Below are 21,692 nucleotides of genomic sequence, written 5' to 3' on the forward strand. Positions count from 1 at the left end.
TTCAATTTACTTGAGCTTTTTTATCTTAATAATAAAATCCTTTTAGCAGCAGTGACTAGGTACTGTAAACTCTTGGATTTCCATGGAAATAATACATATGGTCCCTGCTCTCTAAAATGGAACAAAGGAGAAGAGGACTGCCTAGGTTACAGCAGAGCCATGAAATGAAATCCTCATGGCCATCCTGGACTGATTTCTTTGGAGGAATGAGTCCCGGAGGGTCCTTTAAAGCAGGAAATGCCAAAATAGGCTTTTGGAGCATAAAACAAAGCTTTCTGGGCTGTAAACCCAGCTGCAGCAAATCCCAGAGATTCATTTTGAGTCTTAAATTAATTTATGGGAATATTGTCTATGTTCAAAGAGTTCATTTCATGGAACTGAATTCAACAGAAACCTTAAAACCCGTGTGGGCAGATGTGATGGCTGCCTTGCAGTGCTGTGCGAGCCACAGGAGTTGGGAGCTACAGCAGTCAGGAGGCCCTGTCCCGCAGGACACACTGCTGAGACAGCTTTGCCGCTTTGGGCACTGTGCCAGTGGCTGGCAAAGATGAGCTGTGACAATCCATGCAGCTTCGTAAGTCACAAGATGAACAAAACTGCATGTAAAGGGCAAGCATAGCTGTTGCTCTGTATTATAATGACTTCTAAGTGATGCTTTATTTGAGAAAAGCTGGTGGGCTCTTAGAAACCTCTGAGCAAGTCATTCAGTAGAGAGCGGTAGAAAGGCAGCAATATTCTTGTGTAATAGGGGGTGCTTTTACTCTAGGTACAGATATACTACTTCTGTTATATGTTAAGAAGCTTCTGTTGTAGTTAAGAAACTCCTCACATTTTCTGACAGTGAGTGCCCGTGGTTTTCCATGAGGCCTTAGATCTAGCGTTATGAGTGATGCTTTGATTTTTCTCGGTACCAAATGTACACAGAGGTAGAAGGAACCTTTTGGGCTGTTGAGTGCTTTGATATTGCAAGCTACCACAAACTTTTTATATTCCCTTTTATCAATTCTCACGCTCCATTAAAAAAAAAAAAAAGTGAGGCTTCTCACCTTCCCAGCTCTTGTTGGAAGGCTGTTCAAAAACACACTTCTAAGTTCCAGCTTAAATAAACTCATGGTCATTTGGCTTTGGGCCAACACTAAGCCCTTTTTGCTAAAATAACACAAGGTAGATTTTTTTTGGAGATGTTATTTGGAGATGTTTTTTGGAGAATTTGGAGTCATGATATCCACATCAAGTTGTCTTCCCTTTGCCCTAGTCGTCCTTGTAAGTCAGAGTCATTGTTTTTAAAAAGTTGATAAAAGCATAAATAGGAGAGGTATTAACATAGAACCTATAAAAGAAGAAATGTCATCAATCTTATGGCTTACAGGTTCTTCAATATTTCACGTGTGGATAAATTTAAATCTCTTGAAAGGGTTTAAAAGGAGCAAAAAGCTCTTTGGTTACATGTACTTCAGTAGTGCTTAGTCCTGTTTGATATAAAACAGATTGGTTGTTTTATTTAAGAGAAAATTTGCAGAAAAACTTAGGTCTGTAAATATTGATCTATGTCTTAGATAGTTGAACTGAGCTTTGGGGAGTTTATAAAGGAGATGAAAGAAAAGGCAGAAAGTGTAATGTTTCATCTTGGCTTGCAAGAGCCATATCTCAAAAATACTATTGAAGTTTAAAATGCCAAGTACAAGGCAAAGCTGTTTTGTATTATTTTGGACTTCTGTGCTGGAAATAATTCCTGAAGGGTCCAATAACTTCAGGATAGTTACAGTCTAATATCTAAATTTGAAACCAGCATACTTTTGGAAGTTTCCAAAAAGAAGGGTTCATTAGGATGTCACTATGAAAAAAGCATGTTTAATAGGTCAAGCTAATTAAATGAGGATAGTACTGTTACAAATTATAGAAATAAAATGGGTCATGGAGTTCTAAAAGCAATCTAGTATATATGCACCATGCACATTATTATTAGTACATGCATCATTTGAATGTTTTAGAGACTGTTTCTAAATATCTATGTGCATACTCTAGCATTTGATGTTACTGCCTTTTTTAGATATTCGGAAGATTATTTTCTTCACGTAGTCGCAAAACTGCAAAACTGCACCTGGATAAAGAGGCCAGAAGAGTGTACAAAATTCAGGTAATTTTAATTGTTTCATCTGGAAAAGCTGTTTAGACCAGGTTTGTCTAACAAGCAACAAATTTAGATCTTACCTATTGAAAAGATACTTTTATATTGCTTTCAGATTGCATACATAGCTATGCATTTCTCTTATTCTTTTGATGTTGGGTCTCTTATTCTTTTTGATGTTTATTTGCACTGAACTGTGCAAACCGAGCAAGATAAAAGAACTACGCAAATGAAGTAATTTCACCTGTCTGCACTGTAATGAGTAGTTAACTAACTTGCTAGAATGGATTAAAAATATTCTCAAAACAAAACATACAGCATTGAAGACAACTAGTAGTGTTCTTTTCTTTGTCCAAATTGGCACTCTGTTAAGAGACTTTGTAATGAAAGGGTATATTTCTTACCCCAAGACTACTGTTTCTGTTACAGAAGTGCCTAAGGCACTCACGAGGCTTGGCTATGCATGTCATGACCCCTTTGCAAATAAGCACATGATTACACCTGTCTCTGTCAAGATGGCACGTATGTTCGAGATGGCACATAAGTACACGCTCAGGAGGGACTGCGATCGCTGTAAAGCTTCCACTCTCATTTGGAAATGCATCATGCTGGGTTTAGAGAACAGCTTCATGGTGCCAACCCTAGTTTCTCCAGGGGGGAAACACTCTCTTGAATTACATTGTTATATGGAACAGAATTAAAGATTCTGTCAAGATTATTAAAAATAAATAAACTGACCTACCTTTCAACTCTCTGGCATTAACTAGCTTTGAAAACTTAATATCCTCTTTCTCAATGTTATATTATTAGAAGAAATAACGGGGAGGAGTGATCTTTATGTGCGACAAAAATTGCTGTTTGCTGTGTATCATAACTGACCAATGGTGTTTCCCAAAGCTGAGGCACTATAATGCATAGAGTAAAGGTCTGAGAATCTTTCAATAAACTCTGACTGGCTTTCTGGCTTTACCTGTGCACAGAGTATCAGAATATGATACAGAGCTGTAGAAGCAGACCATTCTGCTTGAGGATATGTTTTGGGTTTTTTTTTTTTTTTGTTTCATTGTGTGTGTGTGTGTGTGTGTGCGTGCTCAGAGTTGAAAGGAGGTGAAGCTGCTCTCATCTGCTGTTTGCCTAGCTACAGTTAAGATTTTTGTTTTCCAATCTTTTTTTAACCTCTCTTCTGAATGGGCCAGCCACCACTTACCAGCAATTGGGCACTTCTGCTGTGCTGGATGTATGAGGCAGTGTCAGAGTTACCACTCCCCATTCCACCTTGGCTTCTTCCTCATTTATTACTTCCACAGTCTCCCTTCCTCTGGGTCATCATTCAGGCCTATGGGAATCTAACATGACACCTTCCATCTAAACCCTCATATGAGACCCTCAATCTTTAAGTACAACATCCTCACTCTTCCTCTTGCTGTCTTTTTGTCTTCTGGCAAGAAATATGAGTGATAAGTGCTCTAAATAGGTTAAACCAACAACAATCAGACAGGAAATATTCAAAGATGCAAACTGTGGGATCACTAAGCCATCTAGAAAATGTGGGCTGTACATACACTGTGAGGGGGAAGTGAGTTTGCTAGCTTTAATTTAGCTCAACTACCAAGCACAACAAATCTTTTGTGACCCATGATTCAGCACTGGACAAGCTTGGTTAATTCTTCAACGTTCAAGGGCTCTGCTGTTATGGTTTCAATGCTTTTGGCATCAAAACTAGCTAGAGTACAACTGTACAACTAATTCATGTATGTGCCAAACCACACTGCAATTGCAGTTCTGAATGCAGTGCTGTATGTTCTTCTGTTCCTATGAAAGTTGACCTGCTTTGATATCATCCAAAAGTTCTACTGATGTGATTGAGGACCTGTACTTTGGTTTAAGGCCTTGCAGATGGTTATCACACAGAAGATTTATGTATTTGCCTAAGTCTTTCCTTTATTTTTCCTTCCTCTCATACTACTCTTCTCTCTATTATTTTCCAGAAACAAGATGTTAAAATTTTACAGATATCCTTGCTCGCAGACCATGCTGGAGACTTTCAAGGCTTCCGGTCTCTTAGCAGTTGGTCAACAGAGGCTTTTAAAAAAGGAGAGGGGGGGAAAAAAAAGAGAGAGGGAAAAAGAAATTCAGTATAAAATTTACTAACTAAACCTTTATACACTTCACGCTTACTGCACTCTCAGAACTTTTTTATCAGACTTCAAGCACGAGAGCCTGGAACTAGCTCTGCGAGGACACTGCAGCTTAGGAATGATGCATTGACAGAGCTTTGTGGGGAACAGAGCTTCTAGAAATGTGATGAAGAGAGGTAACCCTTTCTTCTCCTCATCTGCCTAGATATGTGCTTAGAAGTTTCTACTCCCCATGCAGTTCCTTCTTGTCTCCCTGTCTCTGGTACTGCCTCATTTTTCATTCCCTCCTTTTCCTTCAACCAATTAATAATCCTCTGGCAGTACCTCTCTCCTTTTGTCTAATTTTGTCTAGTATCAGTAATGCATAATAATTGTGTAATACAAATATTACTCAGTTTTAAAAATCTCATTAAGCAGATAGATAAACATACCCATTTTGCAGAGGAGGAAATTAACCTCAGCGAGGCTGCGCAGCAGAGCTAGGTAATACAGCTAGCTGCCATCAGGAGGAGAGCTAAAATCTGCCTAGATCACCAGAAGTCTGCCTGCTGACTAGACTGCAGAGAAGCTGCTTGTCTTCTTTCCTTGTTTGCCCATCTGTTAAATGGAGTGAACACTTAAATGCTTCTCAGGCGTGATGTCAATTATATGACATCTCTGTATAACCCTGAAGTTCTGAAGAACAGTGAGACATGCATATTTATAAGGGATTTAATGTCTTATGCCTCAGGGCATAAACTAACCTCTAGTTAATACAGTTCAAAAGAAGATTCCCCAGGGACAGTGAATTTCTCAGAGAAGCTTTCTTGTGTTTTCCTTTGTGGCTTTTGCTGTTTGCTATTATCGTACTGGTAGTAGAGTAAAAGAATCCATGCTCCATAACTCCTATGTCTCTAGAAGACAGAAGTGTGTGCCGATGAGTACAGATCTCTTCTCCCTATAAGTCTAACTCCCAGGAGATCCAGGCCAAATAAAAAGATATGGATTAGAGGTGCAATGCAGGAAAAAAATATTTGTCTTTGTATTTGGCAAAAGGGTTCCAGCTGACAACCCTGGTTGACGCAAACCACAGTGGTCCCAATGCACAAAAAGCAGTGTGGGATTCCAGGGTGACCGTCCACTACCTAGCTCAGCTTTGCCATGCAGCCATGCAAACTGTGTCCATCTGCTGTCAGAGTTGCCCTTTCTAAATGTCTTTATCTAAAGCTGCTCCAAAGCTGCTCCACTGTGCCAGCTCACACATACTAGTCTACAGTGCTGTCTGGCAGTGGTCAGTGGTTCTTGACAGCTACATGGTGTTCACCCACACATTTCTCAAAATCAAGATTCAAGTCATGAGGCAAGTACAAGCCATGATGCCCTCTTTAATACCTCCCATGTTCACAGTCACTTTTCTGTGATGGATTTTTGTCCAGCCTCTACCGGGGAACCAATCTCTTGCACCTTCACTTATTTGGTGTCCATAATGCTGGCATTAGTGCTGCCAGATTCGGATTGCCCTCGGAGGAGCCTGTGCAAGCATTTGGTTCATTGCTCTTGCAGTCCAGGGAAGATTCAGAGTGCCTTGTGTAAATGTTTGTCAGCCATTCCTTAGGGATTATCTGACTTCACAGCAGACACTAGCAGGGTGGTATAAGTATAGCAGAAGATCTAGCAGTGCTTTAAGTTCACTGGAACAAATGGAATTCTAGTAAGAGTGATTTAGGGAAAGTCTTTTCCAACATTTAGTGCTATCAACACATACAGAACAATTTAAGTATGTTCTATTCACACCTTTTCTTTACAAAATTTAGCTTTGCTTCTTTTGTTCTTCTTTTCTTCTCATGTTTTTTACAACTCTACACCAGTCTAGCATTTCCACATTACCCCTTTGTTTCAAAGCACACCTGAATTCTGCCTCCCTTTACAGATTTACATCAGCTCCAACTTGTTTTGGACAAAGCAAGTCCTCAGATTTCTTGGATATAAGAGAGGATTGGTGCAAACTTGAAAAGGCAGGTGAAATAATGCTGCAGCTACCTTGAAGCATCATTCTTAAAGCTCTAGAAAAAACTGTTGGATAGATTGCTGTGCAAAGGCTCTTCTAGCTACAGTTGGTAGAGTCTCAGGTTCCCTAGGTAACATGAATATTAATTATTATATTAGCATTCATCAAAGGTTTTCAACTTAAAAGAGATGTTTCATTAGTGCAACAAATTAGAGCCCAGCTGGATGCAAGCTGTAATTGTTTTATACACCTCCACATCTCCGCTTTACAGACTTTTAAGTTTGATTTATTCTGATTTGGGCTATAGACCTGTGGTGGCAAATTATCTGCAGTTTTTCCAAGTAGCTGCAACTCTTGTTTCTGCTGGAAGCTGGCAAATAGTTAAAATAGCCCTCAAAATGGCTAGAGGAGGGCTGTGGAGAATGATGGTTCAGAGAAGCCTCTGGGCATTGTCTTCCTGGTCTATCTTGCTGAGCTTTGGAGCCTGGCGTAGAGATACAGCAGTTCTGCAGGAATATGGTATCATACCATATATGTGGTATCATACTGTCGTGGCCCTGTGTGAGCTGTGGATCCTGGGCTCCCTCGCTATGGAAATACCATTCCTGACAACTTTATCTGCATCTGGTAATGAAGGGAAAAGGAAATACCTAGATGTAAAATACACTTTTAAAAATGCTAATGTTACACCTTTTTATTTTTTTGGGAAACATTGATACAAAAAAAAAAAAAAAACACTGAGGTCTGGAAAAGAATAGTTAAGCTATTTTCATAGTCCTGTAATTTCTCCTCCTGCTTTTTATTCCACCTGACTTCTATTACCTTCTCCCACTTTAATGCCTCTTCTGAAAAATATGTGCTAAACATTCTTACAGATATAAAATCCTATTCCTCCTTGAAGGGATTAATTTGAAGTATATTATACTCTAACATATATAACAGTATTGCTTAACACATCTGAGTATTTCAATAAAACACAGCCGAAACACAAATAAAATACCCTGCAAGGTCAACTTATGCCTACATAAGCTCATACCAGCATATAATCAATAGCTTTCCTAACACTAAACAGATCAATAGTTCCACTGTACTCTCTGAAATCTTGCATTTCAGCATACAAAGAAATACACAGAACTGAGATTACATTATGGTTTTAGAGTACATTTGCTGCATGTTCAATAGACTATATGTAAAATCAGAAGTATATGTTCAGAGACATACCTCCATTTCAGAAGAGAAAAGGGCTGGGTGGAGAGAGAGAATGGTTGGTGATAGTTTGAAGAAACAGATGAATCTTTTAATTGCTTGCAGACTTTATATTTTCCTAAAAGTTGGAAAATTCCTATAATGGGAAAGTAAATGGGATCAGATTGAGCTAGTTATGTTTTCATGGTAGACTTTAAGTGTTTTGAAAATCTTATTACACTTTTTACATATTCAGCCTCGTTTCAGATTCAGCCTTGTTGATTTTCCTTGTCTTAGATATTTATGACATTACTTCATTTATGGACTGTTCAAGGGCTGTCAGCGTAGCACAGATTCTTCAGCAGATGCTGTTTAAGACATGAGATTTTTTCAAATCTTTTCTTGATGTTTGGAATATGTCATAATATTGCACTATTAGAAAATAATGATTTCCCAGTATTGACTGGGCTTGACAAAAAGCCTGGAGAAACGAATAACATTGTCTAGAGCCCCAGCGCAGTACAAGAAGATAATTCCTTGCTCACTGAAAAACATTACAGGAGTGGACATAAAATAAGAGTGGTCTTACTATTTGTAGTTGCACCCTTTAAATTTTGCTGTTATATGCTGGACTTTTCCATGGGTCGTTCTCTGAACTGTCATGATAGTCTCTATGATAATACGCAACTTCAAAATCTTGCACGGTACAATAGTTCACATGATCTGAAGACTTACTCAAGGTAAGTGAACTATTAAAACAAATTATTAGACAAATACAGACTTTCTCTGGTCATTAGTAAGCCAGACTTTGTCACTTGGAATACTTTGCCTTTTATTCAAATGATATTACAAACCATATTGTCAGACACACTAAGCATATGGTCACTTAAACTGCTTGCAATAGTTACAGTTTTGAATATTTGCTATTCTTACTTTGTGTTTGGTTACCTATTTTATACGGTGTTTCAATTCACTGGTAACTAAAGATCTACAAAGGGATCTGATTGTGCAAGCGCTGCTGGTGTGGATAACGTGCAAATGCTTTGCAACAGGAATATTATGACATCCTTCTGCAAACAAACATTCACTTGTTTGTTGCGTACTACAGACCTTTATAAAAGGTGAACTGAAGAGAATTTGTAGTTTGTAGAAATACAGAGATAGAAGGGATCTCAAGACTATCTAGTCTCTGGACTCCCTGTGAACTCCATCTTTCTCAGACAGACTCAAATATATCTACGCCATTCCTGAAAGATGTTTGGCTAAATGTCTAATAAAAATCTGCAGTCAATGAAATTCTGCGTTTTCCCTAGGCAACGTATTTCAGTGTGCTTCTCAATATTGGACCTAGACTTTCTTTAGTGCAAATTAAAATGATTTCTTCTTGCCTTTCCCCTCATGGCTTTGGAGAACAATTGAACATCTGCTCTTTAGAACACTTTTGCATGTTGTAGTACTTCTACAGTGTCTGTCCCTATCCACTTTTCCCCTCTTCCCACCTTGATTTAGTCCAATGTATATTCACAGGGAAATATTTAACACTTCTGTCCTCAGCAATGAAAAATGCCCTCTGGTCCCAGCTCTACAGACCCTTGTGTCACACCGAAGTGTAGTCTGCACAAAAGCAGTCCTATTAAGTTCACAGAGTTAGGTCAGGTTCTGCTGGCTCTGGTGCCCTACCTCGTTTTGTATTATCTTTATGATTTTTTCAAAAGTATCTGATCTGTTAAGAGCAGCCTTTTAAAAATAAACAAGGCAACTGGTCTTTCATTTTAAAATTGCGGGATATTTAGAAAGTAAATAAATGCAGAAAATATAGCCCCTTGAGGACCAGGTTAACTGTGTTGGCCCAGTGATCCAGTTCTAGATTGGAACAGGCAAAGTTCCAGTGGTGAATTGCTGTCTGTGTTGCCAAGTATGATGCTGTGTAAAATTTTGGTGTAGAAGCAAGTGCCTTTTCACACCAAGTATTTATCTGAATAAAATACTAAAAAGTTATAGAACAAAATGAGTTTAGCTAAGCATCTTCTTTAATGAAAGAAGGTAATCTGAATGAAAACTATCCTACTTACTGCAGGAGGATAAAGCAAAGGTCCTTTTGCTGCCTGTATCGGTGATGTGGAGGAGTCAGGAATCTTTAAACCCTGCAGCAGCTCTTTGCATAAAGACGAATTTCACCCCTATTGAATATTATAGATTATTCACATCCCGCTTGGGATAAGAACTGCACTGGCTTTTGGATCAGCCAAGGAACTCTGTTAGCCCTTGGCTAACCGCTGACTGCTTTAACCCTTACGACTGGTTCACATTCAGTTGTTGGAAGGAAGATACTGAGAAGTCTGCACTCTCCTTAGGATGTGCGTACACTGTGTCATATCAGCAGGCATGAGCAGGCTGTGCCCAGGCTCTGAACCAGCTATTTATCTATACTGGTGCAGAACAAAGATGAGCTAATTAACTTTGCTGCTAGGAGGGATATAGTAGTTCAGGCTGAGCTTCATGGCTACACAGCTACTACAGAAACTCCAAAGAAACTACATCAGCATATTTAGATCCTGCAGATACTTACACATCAGACTTCCACTAAACTAGATAGTGTAGATTTTTCACATAAAGGTTTTGCATCATGCAAAGGATTTTGAAAACAGGTACAGTCAAGGCAGCAGTTCTGTATTATTGCCCAAGGGTCAATCTATACAATTAGTCCAAAATTTGAAAACATCATTATTCCTTTTGGTTGTCTCAGTGTTTGGATAACCTGCTTGAGAAAACAGGATTTCCTTAAGTTCTTAGCACCTGCAAACCTGAAGAAATTATTTGGATGCCATGTGGGCTCTGAGTTTCATCCTAGTTGGTCTCAGGAGAGAGCTGAGGCCATGGTAGTTGTTCCAAGAAGGAAGAAATTCAGCAAAAGCATCTGCTGGTCAACAAAATATATTCTCCAGTCAACAATGACTATCTGTTGTCTTCAATATGAATAAAGCTTCTTAGGCAAATGCAAAATACTACTACAGTTAGTTTATTGATTAGGGTTATCATGACTGTATTCATTCATTTTTATGAAGTATATATTACCAGCCCAAATGGAATAGCCCTATTGTATATACTGATTGTATTCCTTATTTGTTACAAGTGAAACTTCCAGATGATGCAGTCAGCTCTCTTTTGCTTGTCTTGGTACAAGAAATATCTGTGGTTGATGTTATTCCTAGAGTTCAAAAAGGGCTCTGACATCTCAGTCCACTTCCAGCTGCTTGCAGGAGAAATGCTGCAGGAAGGCATGTTTCCCCAAATAAGAAATGGGCAGTGCCAACTTGCGGCCTAAAGGAGATCCTTGCCAAACCTTGGGTTCTCCAAAATATTTGGTCCTTTGACTCCACCTTCCTTCACACTGGACTTTTAATGGTGTGGCTGGATCTTAAAAATGCTTTGTTCGAGAGCAACCCAGAGTTCTAGCAGCTCTGTTAAAAACTGGGAGTTACACCTTCTCAGTACAGAATATTTCAATGTTCTTACACATATCTGAGCTGGATGCTCAGCCTGTGTAGCAACATCCCATCTTCCAAGAGCTGCCCCATATCTCAACATTTTCTCCTGGTCAGAACTCTACAGACAGCATGGATTGCTTTCCATCCTTCCAAAGGAAATTCAGAGTTTGACTTTAAGGTGGTACCGTTTGGTGCTGTTATGATTCTGACCCTTGTCTCTTATCTCATCTGGTTGGGAAGTGTTTTGTATTGTAGCTTTTACCCAGATGTCGTAATACACAAATTAAAATACTGTCTTGGCTTTGCAACACTTTACATATCATACTTGTTAAAAGAATCAATTTTTACAGTACATGCCTCAGGCTTATGAAGCATGTGCTCTTTTGGGTGTCATTGCCTCATGATAGAGACCATGTATGTGATTAACACTAAAGATGATGATTGTGGAAATAATTACTTGAACCACCCAGTCTCTACCCATTTCTCATCATTTGCTGTCAATTGTAGAAGTACCTTGTGTCACAGCTTATAGAAACAGGTTGCTGAATATTTTTCCAGTGGGTTTTGTGGTCTGCAGGTTATGCACATCGCAGCTGGAGCTTTCTACATCGATGCTTGGGCACTGAGGAATTCTGTGTCATGATTTGATGCAAGTAAGAGGTTGTTATTGGTATGTCTAAACCTTTGGCACATATGTTGTTAGATAACATAAGAATATACATCATTAATCAATATGTATTTCCTTGTTCTCACTGCATTTCTGAATTAGCCTGTCTTTGTTTTCCTGCCCCAGCAGATCCATAATATTAATTAAAATTATTACTTTGTTATGAATTCTGATATCTGTTTTTCTTCAGATTGTTTCTGCTTTTATTAAAGCACTCATTCCTGTGGAATGAATAATAAAAAGAAAGAAGGCATCATCTGTATTAATTAGTATTATCTATCATCAGTTTGCTTTTTCAGATTCTGGTAGCCATCAGATACTTCCATTCTACAAAAACTGGGCAAGAATATTCTGGGGCTATTTCTTTCTACTCTGCGTGTCCTGAAATTATTACAGATAATATTTAGGCCTGCTTGGTTTGTCTTAAAAAAAATTCAAGGATTTCAGAATTACAATTTTTGTGATTCCTAGTCTGTATGTGATGGCTGGGGGCAGCAATGGCCAGCTGCTCCCTAAGGGGCAGGGAGCTGGGATCCCAGTGCAGTGACCTGGCCAGCAGCCACCACCCCATCGCCTGCCAGGGAACAGCGCATCGGGGCAGCCCCAGCCCTGGGCATCGGGCACCGCTGCAGGGACAGGGATGGGCTGAGGCCGAACTGGGTGGTTGGGGCCAGGTAGGAGTCAGGGGAACCCGTGTCCGGGCAGGGGCAGGGGCAGGGTCGTGGCAGAGTTGGAGCAAGGCACTGCTGCTGCATCATGGGGCAGCAACTGATGGCCCTGCGCTGGGCTGAAATGGGGGCTGCAGCTGGGTAGGGTGGGGGAGACCCCAGGGAGGTGGGCAGGGACAGGCAGGGATGTTAATGCCCTCAGAGCAGGGTCCTGATAGAGATCTTCGAATTCACTTACTTCTGTAGCTGCAGCTCATCGTTAAGGTTCAAAAGAATTGGTTAAAGCAAGAAGTTATCAGGAAGAAGAGCAAGTGGACTCTAGTCAGGAGTGGTTCAAGAACATCCAGTGTCCTCCCAGACTTACTCATTTGAGTTTCCTGCCTCATGGCTTGATTTGTATTTTTCCGTATATTTAAAATAGGATACCATAGGCATAGAGCAATTATTTTCATCATTTATGTACCTCCTGAGCCACGTGAGTGTACTCTCAGGTCCATCGCTACACCACTGTACCTAGTGTCTCCTATTGTCCCGGCACCCCTTATGGCTGAGCATGAGGCAGTGGGAGTCATGTGTACAGGGATCGGATATGGCTTGGGCAAATAGAGCCATGCTGTTTACTCTCTCATGAGGAATATTTTCTGTTATCATTTCCTGATAACTTTCCTAGTAAGATTATTTAAAATCTATTCCATCCCAGAACTCACTCATTCACGATATGCCTCACACATTGTGAAACTTTGTCTGAAAGTCCTTGAGGAGTTCCTGAGCTCAGTATTCAAAACACGTTAATATGTACCAGTAGGCCATTTGGTCTTGTGTGTATGAATCAAGCCAACTGCCTACCAAACTTTTTTTTCCCCATTTTGACCATTATTTGTACATGTAGTATGATGTGCAAAAGAAAAGTTAGGTTTGGAATCGTCACAGACCTATTCATTATCTTCCCTGTCTTCCAGAAAACATAATCCTTTGGATCCTTCCATGTGCCAGAACATGCATCATCTCCACCAGAAACAAAATGTTCCTTTAGTGGAATATTAGCTCGGTGTAAATTGTTGATAAAGTTGAGAGGAGCAACTTCTCTTACCTGCGTCTTACTCTATTAAAGTCAGCTTACTTTCAGGTGGAATTTAGATTGTATTGTTTAACCTGTTCCAATGGCTTGTTTTACTTTACTCGCTGAAAAAATCTGAAATAAAGCTTTTCTTTTCCTCTGGCTGTTCCTGTAAACATATTTAATTTTTTCTTCACAATTAATCCTTCGGAGTTAGGAAAGGAACAATTATCTATTCCCTGCTGTGTTATCTTTTTCAAAACTCCAAGCAACTCTGTGATCAATGAATTTTGTTCTCTAAACAGTTAGTATTTCTTTTAATGTCTCACCTAGTGACACAGCTCTGTCCTGTCAAATGATAATAATGACTGGCCATGAATGTTTTAGCCTCACAGTCTGAAAATTGAATCCAGTGGTGGCAGAGATAGCATCGTTCCCTAAAGCAAAATGCATTATAGGGCTTCAGGTCTGATTTCAAAGGGCTCATGGAGCTTTTCATTGCATTTCACTGTTTCTTAATAATGTAGGATATTTACATACATAATTACCTAAAGTTTGGCGGTAACATGACTTCGCTCCTACATAATGTTTAAGGACTTCTGCTGGGTATTTTGGGTAGTTGCTAGACTATCTATCTGCCACAGAGAGAGTATCTGTCTTTTTTATTTGCAAGTTGTCATATAATTTACTTAGCATCTGTGATACTGTGCACAGCAAAACTGTACTGGACAGTTGCAGAAATGAATTATTAATTAATTAACTTACAACCATCTAGCTGTTCAGTAGGCTAAACTCTACAGCCAGTATTTCCCATCCTCCATTCCTTTTGTCTTTTTGGTTCTTTCTTTCTTCAGCCTTTTCATTTCTTATAGTCACTTGTTCCATGTTAATTGAAATCCTTTTGTTAATTCTTCAGGGACTGAATCATGTTTTCTGTGTAAAGCCTAACACTGGTTTTATTTGAAGACTCTCAGCGTTTCTATGATAATCTTAATCTTAACAATTGATAATAAAGATAAGACTAATTATGGATGAGATAAGGACAAGACTGATTCTGACTTTGGATGGAAAAGGGAGAATGAGAGAGAAAAATAGGATAAGAGAAGGGGTTCTTGAACTGATTATTTTCCGAACCTTTTTTTGTCAAGATGGACTTGCTCTACAAAGCAACTCAAAGGAAACACAATTATAAAGGGTTCATATAACCTTTTGGTACTTAATTAATTAGAACTGGTTTTCAATCTCTTAGTTCTCTACCACCTCTTTTTTACTCATTTACCTGTCCTTGAGCAGGTTTTGTTTGTTTGTTTGTTTTACAGGTCAGAATTATCTTCCTGCTGTGATGCAGTTCACAATTTTATTGCTTCTCAAAACAACACCCCGCTGGGAAGTAACATGAGTTATGAGGTGGACAATAAAAAGACCATCCTCATCACGGAGGACATTTTTAGGATGCTGCCTGTGGTAGGAACTGTATCTTTGCCTCTTATTATAATTGCAGTATCATAAATGTTTTGGATTAAAAACAGAGCTGTTTTGTTTGATTCCTGCTGGAAGGACCCCTTCACTCCCTATATACGCTTCATTCACCTAGCAGGACTTTTTTTTAGCTTTCCTCTACAGCAGGGAAGGCGTGGACAGGGCATGGTAGTTCAGAATATAGGTGGAGTTGCTACAGAACACAATTTGCAGCCTCTCTTGGTAGCCAACCATGTTTCTTAAGTTTTTTTTAGTCCAAGACATGAAGCCTGTGCACTGAATCCTCTGAGAATATTTGCCTTGTTTTTCTCATTCCCATTTTCAAAGGTATTTCAGTCTTTAAGGAATATTTTATATTCCACTTATTCTCATGCCATTTCCAGTGCAGGCTTAGGCATGTAACTTGTGAAAACTATTTTGAGGATAGACTTGCTACTGATGTGGAGCACCTTTGCAGCCAGAAACACAGTGAAGGAATCAGATTTTGTAGCTAGGGACTTTAACAGACATGACAATGTGTATCTGGCAAGGGATCTCTCTTACCCTCTCTGGTATTCTTGATCTGTGCATCCCAGATACTGTAAGTCTAGTCCTTTCTTATGCTACTGTAAATCACTGAGAACCTCCATTGCAATAGAGGAGGTTACAGTGCTTCCAAACCAACACTGAATGAAAGATAAAAGTATTTTTTACCAACACTGAATTAAAGATCAAATTAGTACTTTTTAGGTGCATATTTATCTTGTTAAGCTAGGCAGAGTTTTCTGCTCGATGTGTTCTCCTATAATAATAAAACAAACTGTCTTTCCAGAATTGAACAAAACATTTTATCATGTTGTCTTAAGATATATTGCCAGGCATAGCGGTGTTTGCCATTTTCCCCATACTTTTTTCCTTGTCCATGATGAAAGTGCCCCTTCCTGTTTCTCTTTGGGTAGGTGATAGGAGAAGGAGGAAAGATACAGCTCTGTGTAAGAAAGTTGTAATTCAGTTTTACAAGTGGGTTTAGTTTCTGCACTTGAAGTAGCCTAGCTTTGGCCTCGCTGTTGAATGTCAATGCTCCCACAGCAGAAGAGATTGAATGAGAAGTATATCTGTTCCTGAGACCCTCCGATAACAGCCAGCTATATTAATGTCACCTGAAATAGCCAACAATTTACATTAATATGCCAGGCTATGATCTCTGCTGGTTCACGAGTGGATGCACTTAGCTGTTATTCGGCTCCCCTACTGCAGGACAGTAACCTCTAACAAGAGAGTAGTAACTGCTTCAGCTATCAGTCAAATTCACTTATGAATTTAAGTTAGCACACATGGCTGTCCATTGCAGCATCTTGCAGGTTTCCCTAAATTCATTATTTTACTTAAAATATAATTGAATGATTGCAAATTAGCAAGCGTTTACAAAGTTACCCTCTATCAGCTAACGGTCAATGACTATGTGGCAACTCCCAGTCTGTTAAAATGCAAAGTAAAATGGGTGAATTTAAACTATCTTCAGGAAGAGTTAGTCCCTAAGTGCTGTGAGGATTCAATCCACTACGAGATCATTTTTGTGTTAAGCAAATGTATTCATCCAGTTTAACAATCCAGTGTTGTTCCCTCAAAGTACTGAAGACAGAGCCAGCCATTCTCAGTCTTTTGGTGACTATTTTCGGCTCTTGGCTACCCAGGCCTGGCAACCCTGACTTCTAAATGGTGGATGCTTTCACTGCGATGTACTAGAATAAACCTGCAAGAACAAATGGATTGCACAAATTATGCTTTGGATTCCTTGCCATTAGAAGTTCAAAAAAAAAAAAAAAAAGAAAAAGAAAAAAGGAAAAGAAAAGAAAGAAAGAACTACACGAAGAAACAATCAAAAGAGTCATAAAACTTTGGCTGTGTCTTTTTATTTGTTTGCAGTCCTCTCCTCTTTCAGTCTATCCCTTCAAGAACTGTGCAGTGGTTGGAAATGGAGGCATCCTCAAAAATTCCAGCTGTGGTGCTGAAATCGATCGCTCTGACTTTGTGTTTAGGTAAGAGCTGCTTGATCTTACTGAAGGAGTGTTGAGTGTTTCTAAAAGCTTGGCAGGATTGGAAGCATGCCAGTGCCAGTTTGTACCAAGGGGAAAAAATCCTGACATAGTTCCTCATTTCTGCCTTTCTAAGGGTACTCTTTCTGCTTTATAGATTTCGAAACTTTGATTCCTAAGTAAGTGAAGAGTATATGCAGGTATAACTTATGATTGCAAAGATACCTTACTATGGATGTGGAAGTCGATTATCTGAGAACCTGAAATTTCTGTTCGCTTAATATCTGTCCAAAAACATCCATATTCTTGGCCCAGAAGATGGGATTAAAATGAAAAAGAAATTAAAAAAATGAAAGACTGGTATAAAGTGTCACATGTTTACAGTTACCTCTGGTTACCGAAGGGTTTACTTAGCCTTAGGTTGGCACAGTAATGCAGTTACTGTTAGCACCTCTGTTAGCCATCTAAAAATTAGGCGTCTAGCTTAAGTAGTTGTTTCAGAGTTATGCAGCCCACCTCTCTCAGTATGTGACTCACAGAATCTGGTTTCTGCAGAAGAACAAACTGAGTAACCAAGTGAAGGTTCTTTTCTCAGTGATGTCCAACCACACAGTCTTCTGGATTTTGTCTCCTTTCCTTTTTTTGACTAATATTTGGTCTTTCCAAATTAAAAAAGTCTTTCCAATTAGATAACCAACCTTCATAAAAATGAGGAATCTGCATACTAAGATGCTAAATCTAAGTGACTCACTTTAAAAAAGAAAACCTTCTTTACAAGAAGCTGTTATTTCCCTAACTGGGCAAGTTATTTTGCCTCATGAAACAGCCATCAACATTGCTCTGCCAGCTGAGGGACCAGTATCAATGACACGGTTTTTATCAGAAAATAATAGAAGACTTCCTGGAAAATGCATTGCTTAGGCAAGAGGGGCAATATTTTCTAGCAGAGGACATAGGGAATTCAAAGTTGGACTCCTTATTGGATTTTAACTTTGCATCTGATTTGCGAGAGCTCATTTATGAAAATGAGCTCTCTGTGCGGTATTTTGACCATCTGTACAGTAGATACAATATTTTTACCAGAAGTGCTGTAAGCCTTATTTAATATTTGTAAAGTGCTTAGAGATCTCTGGGCACTGACATGAAAATGTCATTCCACAAGAGAGGAATTTGCAAATAATAACTGCAAGGCATTTCTGGTGGGCTTCTATTTAAGTAGGTGTTTCTCAATTTCAGGTGTAACCTCCCTCCAACCACAGGAAGCATTAGCAAAGATGTTGGCAATAAAACAAACCTTGTGACTGTTAATCCAAGTATCATAGCTCAGAAGTAAGTAGTCCTGCAATTGTTTCTGTGCAGTATTGTATAATTGTTTGACATGATTTAGATTTTGTTAAAAATCCTTTGGGATACCAGAACAGAGAGTGGTGCAGACAAATTACTTCATTAATGAGGCTTAGTTCCCACATAAATGATGTACAAGTCTGAATGGAAATCTATTACACCTGGCCTTTTTGTAACAAAAAGGAGGCAACAATACCCAGATTATCAGGTGCCTCTGCTGGCACCCATTCGCGCTTTATGAAAGAGTGAAATTGAGCACTGCAAGTCCAGGCCTCTTCCCCCTGCAAAATCCCTACAACCCCCCCCCCCCCCCCCCCCCCAAAAAAAAAAAAAAAAAAAAAGTTAGAATCATAAATCAGGAAAGCTTAGAAACATGTGTCCAATTCTATCAGCAGGACTGTAAACACATGTTCTTAATTAGTTTTCTGAAAAAGGATATGTCCTGAATGGAGGCCAAATTTCTGTAATTCATTTTCTCCATTCAAACCAAAGCTGCTCACCCACTTTTTTTCTCAGCAAAGTTTTCTTTTCACCTTCTTGATGAAAAGAAAATCTAAAGCCAGGCTGACTAATCTGGCATCTTCAGCAGTCCAGAGCTGCAGCTTATCTATGAGAAGGACTGCTGTGGCATATTATTTACTGCTTATTGATCTAACTGCATGTTATTGTTTCTCATATCTGTATTTGTCAAATAGAAAACATCGGGCAAAGTTCTTTTAGCTGAAAAGCAAGAAGGAAACAGTACAATAAGCACAGAAATGACTAACAGGTGTTTGTCATTGATTCAAGGAGAGAGCTTGAATGTTTGCAGTGAGTACTGACTGCTTTGATGCTTACCCAGCCCTTTTTGACTTAAATGGAGATGAATTGTTGCTTCTCTCCAAAATAGGAATAGCTCATTGACATTAGTGGGGCTGCACAAGAATATGAGAAAGGAAAACTTGGTCTAGTGACTCAGCTTCATTGGTGACTACTGAACTGATGAATGATTTCTCTGGGTTTGATCATGGTGTCCTACCACACCTACGCTTACTTTTAAGCCAAATTATGCTATACTGGCGTTAATAGGAGCTATACTGAAGAAAATAGGAGCTAAGCCTGTGTGAGGATGAAATGAGTTGTGTGAGGACTTTGGAATTTGAGCATTTTAATTATTTAAATATTCAGAGGAAACTGCAGACGCTTTTGAAGGAGGAGAGGAAAGTGAGTTGGCACCATTTAACAGAGCTGAGTTTGTTTTTTCAAGAGACCTTTTTCTGATTTTAATCACTTTAATTTCTAATTCTGTATTCAGGCTTAGTCTGATAGTACTATTAAGGTTATATCAGCTTTTGAACCATGTCTGACAAGGCGTACAATGCAGATGAACACACTTGAAGGAAAGAAACACAGTTCTTATGTGACCTAATGGAGTTGGACTACACTGCACCTAAAAGTAATGAAGCTATAAGGAAAAGCAAGATGAGGCTTCGTCGCTCAGGCTTCTAGCTAAGAAGGGAGAGCAGAGGTCTGAATTTTGCTCTGAAGGCTATTTATGCGTTTTGCACTGAGTAGAAATAGAGATAATTCTGGGAGTAGAGGCCAGAAGTTTACCCTGCAGTCAGCCTCCCTAGCTATAGCCTCAGGCCTTCTGTGCTTGCTTTGGCTGTGTAACCGGCATGCACGGGGGTCCAGGCTCCCTAGGAGCGGCTGAGAGGCTCTCATTCAGTCTGTTGCAGAGCCTAGTGGCAATGTCACTTCTCTGGGGAGCAGAAGCTGTAAGTTTAAACCCCTTCAGACTGAGAAGGGAGGTAAACCCCTGTCTTTCACTCATTGCATGAGTTCAGTTGTGCAAGAGGCAATGGGTAATCCTCCACCAGTGAGGGTTTTGAATGGCAATGGCGGTGGTTGCTGTTCTCTGTCTTGAACTGAATGCTGAGTGAGGAGAGGGGTTGAATCTGCTCAACTTGCAAAAAGAGATGAAACCACACCTTCCAGTTTCTGCTGTAACCCCTGGGCTGCTTTGTGAAAAGTAGGGTCTGATAGCCCTTAAAAAAAAAGGTGAAAACACCCTGCTCAGATAGACAACTACCTACAAAAAAGGACTCAGTGCTTTGAATCCCAAGGAGGATGTAAGCACCATATGTTCAGATGATTCAGACATGCAGGGTCTATAGAGGAAATGAGCTAAGTGACACCATTGTGTCTTGTATTGCTTCTCAGATAACTCTAGAAGATTTACTAGTCAATATTTGGGATCACTGAATTATCCAACAGAGAGAAATGAGTCTTTCTGTTGACTGCTGGGAAACTGAAGTATCTGAGAATAAGATACATTTTCTTTGTGAAGTCAGACGTCTAAGCCTTGAGAGAGATACCCACAGGTTCCCTTTGAAGTCAAGGGAGATAAATAGGCATGTCAAGATTTTCAGCTATTTGAAAAGTCTATCAAAAACAGCTAAGATTCTGGAAAACTTGGACACATGCTGATCTTTTGCTCACCAAGACTGCTCACATGTGGGAGTGAGTACTCCTATTTCCACACAGGGCAGACAGCCAGGATTTGAAGATGGGTTATCATATACATATTCATGTAAGAAACAGTTTTTGAAAATGCACACAATACATACCATAGTGTGTGTATTTTTAAATAGAGGAAGTATGAATATGATTTTTTTTTTGCATTCTCCCTTGAATCTTCTTAAGTTGATCATCTCTGAAAACAGGTCCTGATCTCATTAGCAGTTGATTTTACCTGCTGTGTTACCAAATCGATTCTATAAGGTGTGTTGTTATTATACAGTAAAGTCAGATTTTTGTAACAGCACATGGAAATATGAAAACATGTAACAGGTTATTATACATTTGCAATGTAGACAGGCTGAACTGATGCAGTTAAGCCGAGTTCACAAATCATGTGGATGTACAGTCATGCTATTTTGGTCTGTAGTATATTTATGTCAATAGTACATTTCATTCACTCTTTTCCTGAAATGTTGTATTTGCCAGATACAACAAACTCAATGAAAAGAAGACAGAATTTCTGGACAACATTGCGGTCTATGGAGATGCTTTCCTTTTATTGCCAGCATTTTCCTTCAGAAGTAACACAGCTACTTCTTTTAAAGTGTACCAGACTCTTAAAGAGTTCGAAGCAACACAGAGGGCAATATTTTTTCACCCCACTTACCTGAAAAGTCTTGCCCGCTTCTGGAGAACTAAGGGTGTGAAAGCCTACCGACTGTCGTCTGGTTTTATGATCACTAGTGCTGCTGTTGAGCTGTGTGAGAACGTGAAGCTATATGGCTTCTGGCCTTTCTCAAAATCCACAGAGAAGATGCCAATTAGCCACCACTATTATGACAACCAGCTGCCTAAACCAGGTTTTCATGCAATGCCCAAAGAATACAACCAGATCCTTCAGCTTCATGGCAAAGGCATTTTGAAGCTGCAGTTTGGTAAATGTGAATCAGAATAGAAAGGTAGGTCACATTCTTCCTGCATAAAATGTCTTTAAGTAATGTGTCAAGGCAAAACTTCTTTTCTTGCAAACAGTT

At 39.3% G+C, this 21,692-nt stretch overlaps 1 protein-coding gene across 2 annotated transcripts in view; it reads left to right on the top strand.

Annotated features, from left to right (window-relative positions):
- ST8SIA6 (ST8 alpha-N-acetyl-neuraminide alpha-2,8-sialyltransferase 6) overlaps nucleotides 1-21,692 on the top strand; it is a 47,091-nt gene that overhangs the window by 12,422 nt on the left and 12,977 nt on the right. For both annotated transcript variants that reach the window (XM_026098729.2, XM_026098728.2), the window contains exons 4-8: nucleotides 2,051-2,137; nucleotides 14,638-14,782; nucleotides 16,703-16,815; nucleotides 18,049-18,141; nucleotides 21,145-21,617. In XM_026098729.2, coding sequence (XP_025954514.1) covers nucleotides 2,051-2,137; nucleotides 14,638-14,782; nucleotides 16,703-16,815; nucleotides 18,049-18,141; nucleotides 21,145-21,613 — 907 coding nt within the window. In that variant the 3' untranslated portion in view covers nucleotides 21,614-21,617. The remainder of the gene's footprint in view (nucleotides 1-2,050; nucleotides 2,138-14,637; nucleotides 14,783-16,702; nucleotides 16,816-18,048; nucleotides 18,142-21,144; nucleotides 21,618-21,692) is intronic.

The sequence above is a fragment of the Dromaius novaehollandiae genome, chromosome 2 (assembly GCF_036370855.1).
Source record: "Dromaius novaehollandiae isolate bDroNov1 chromosome 2, bDroNov1.hap1, whole genome shotgun sequence".
Taxonomy (NCBI): Eukaryota; Metazoa; Chordata; class Aves; order Casuariiformes; family Dromaiidae; genus Dromaius; species Dromaius novaehollandiae.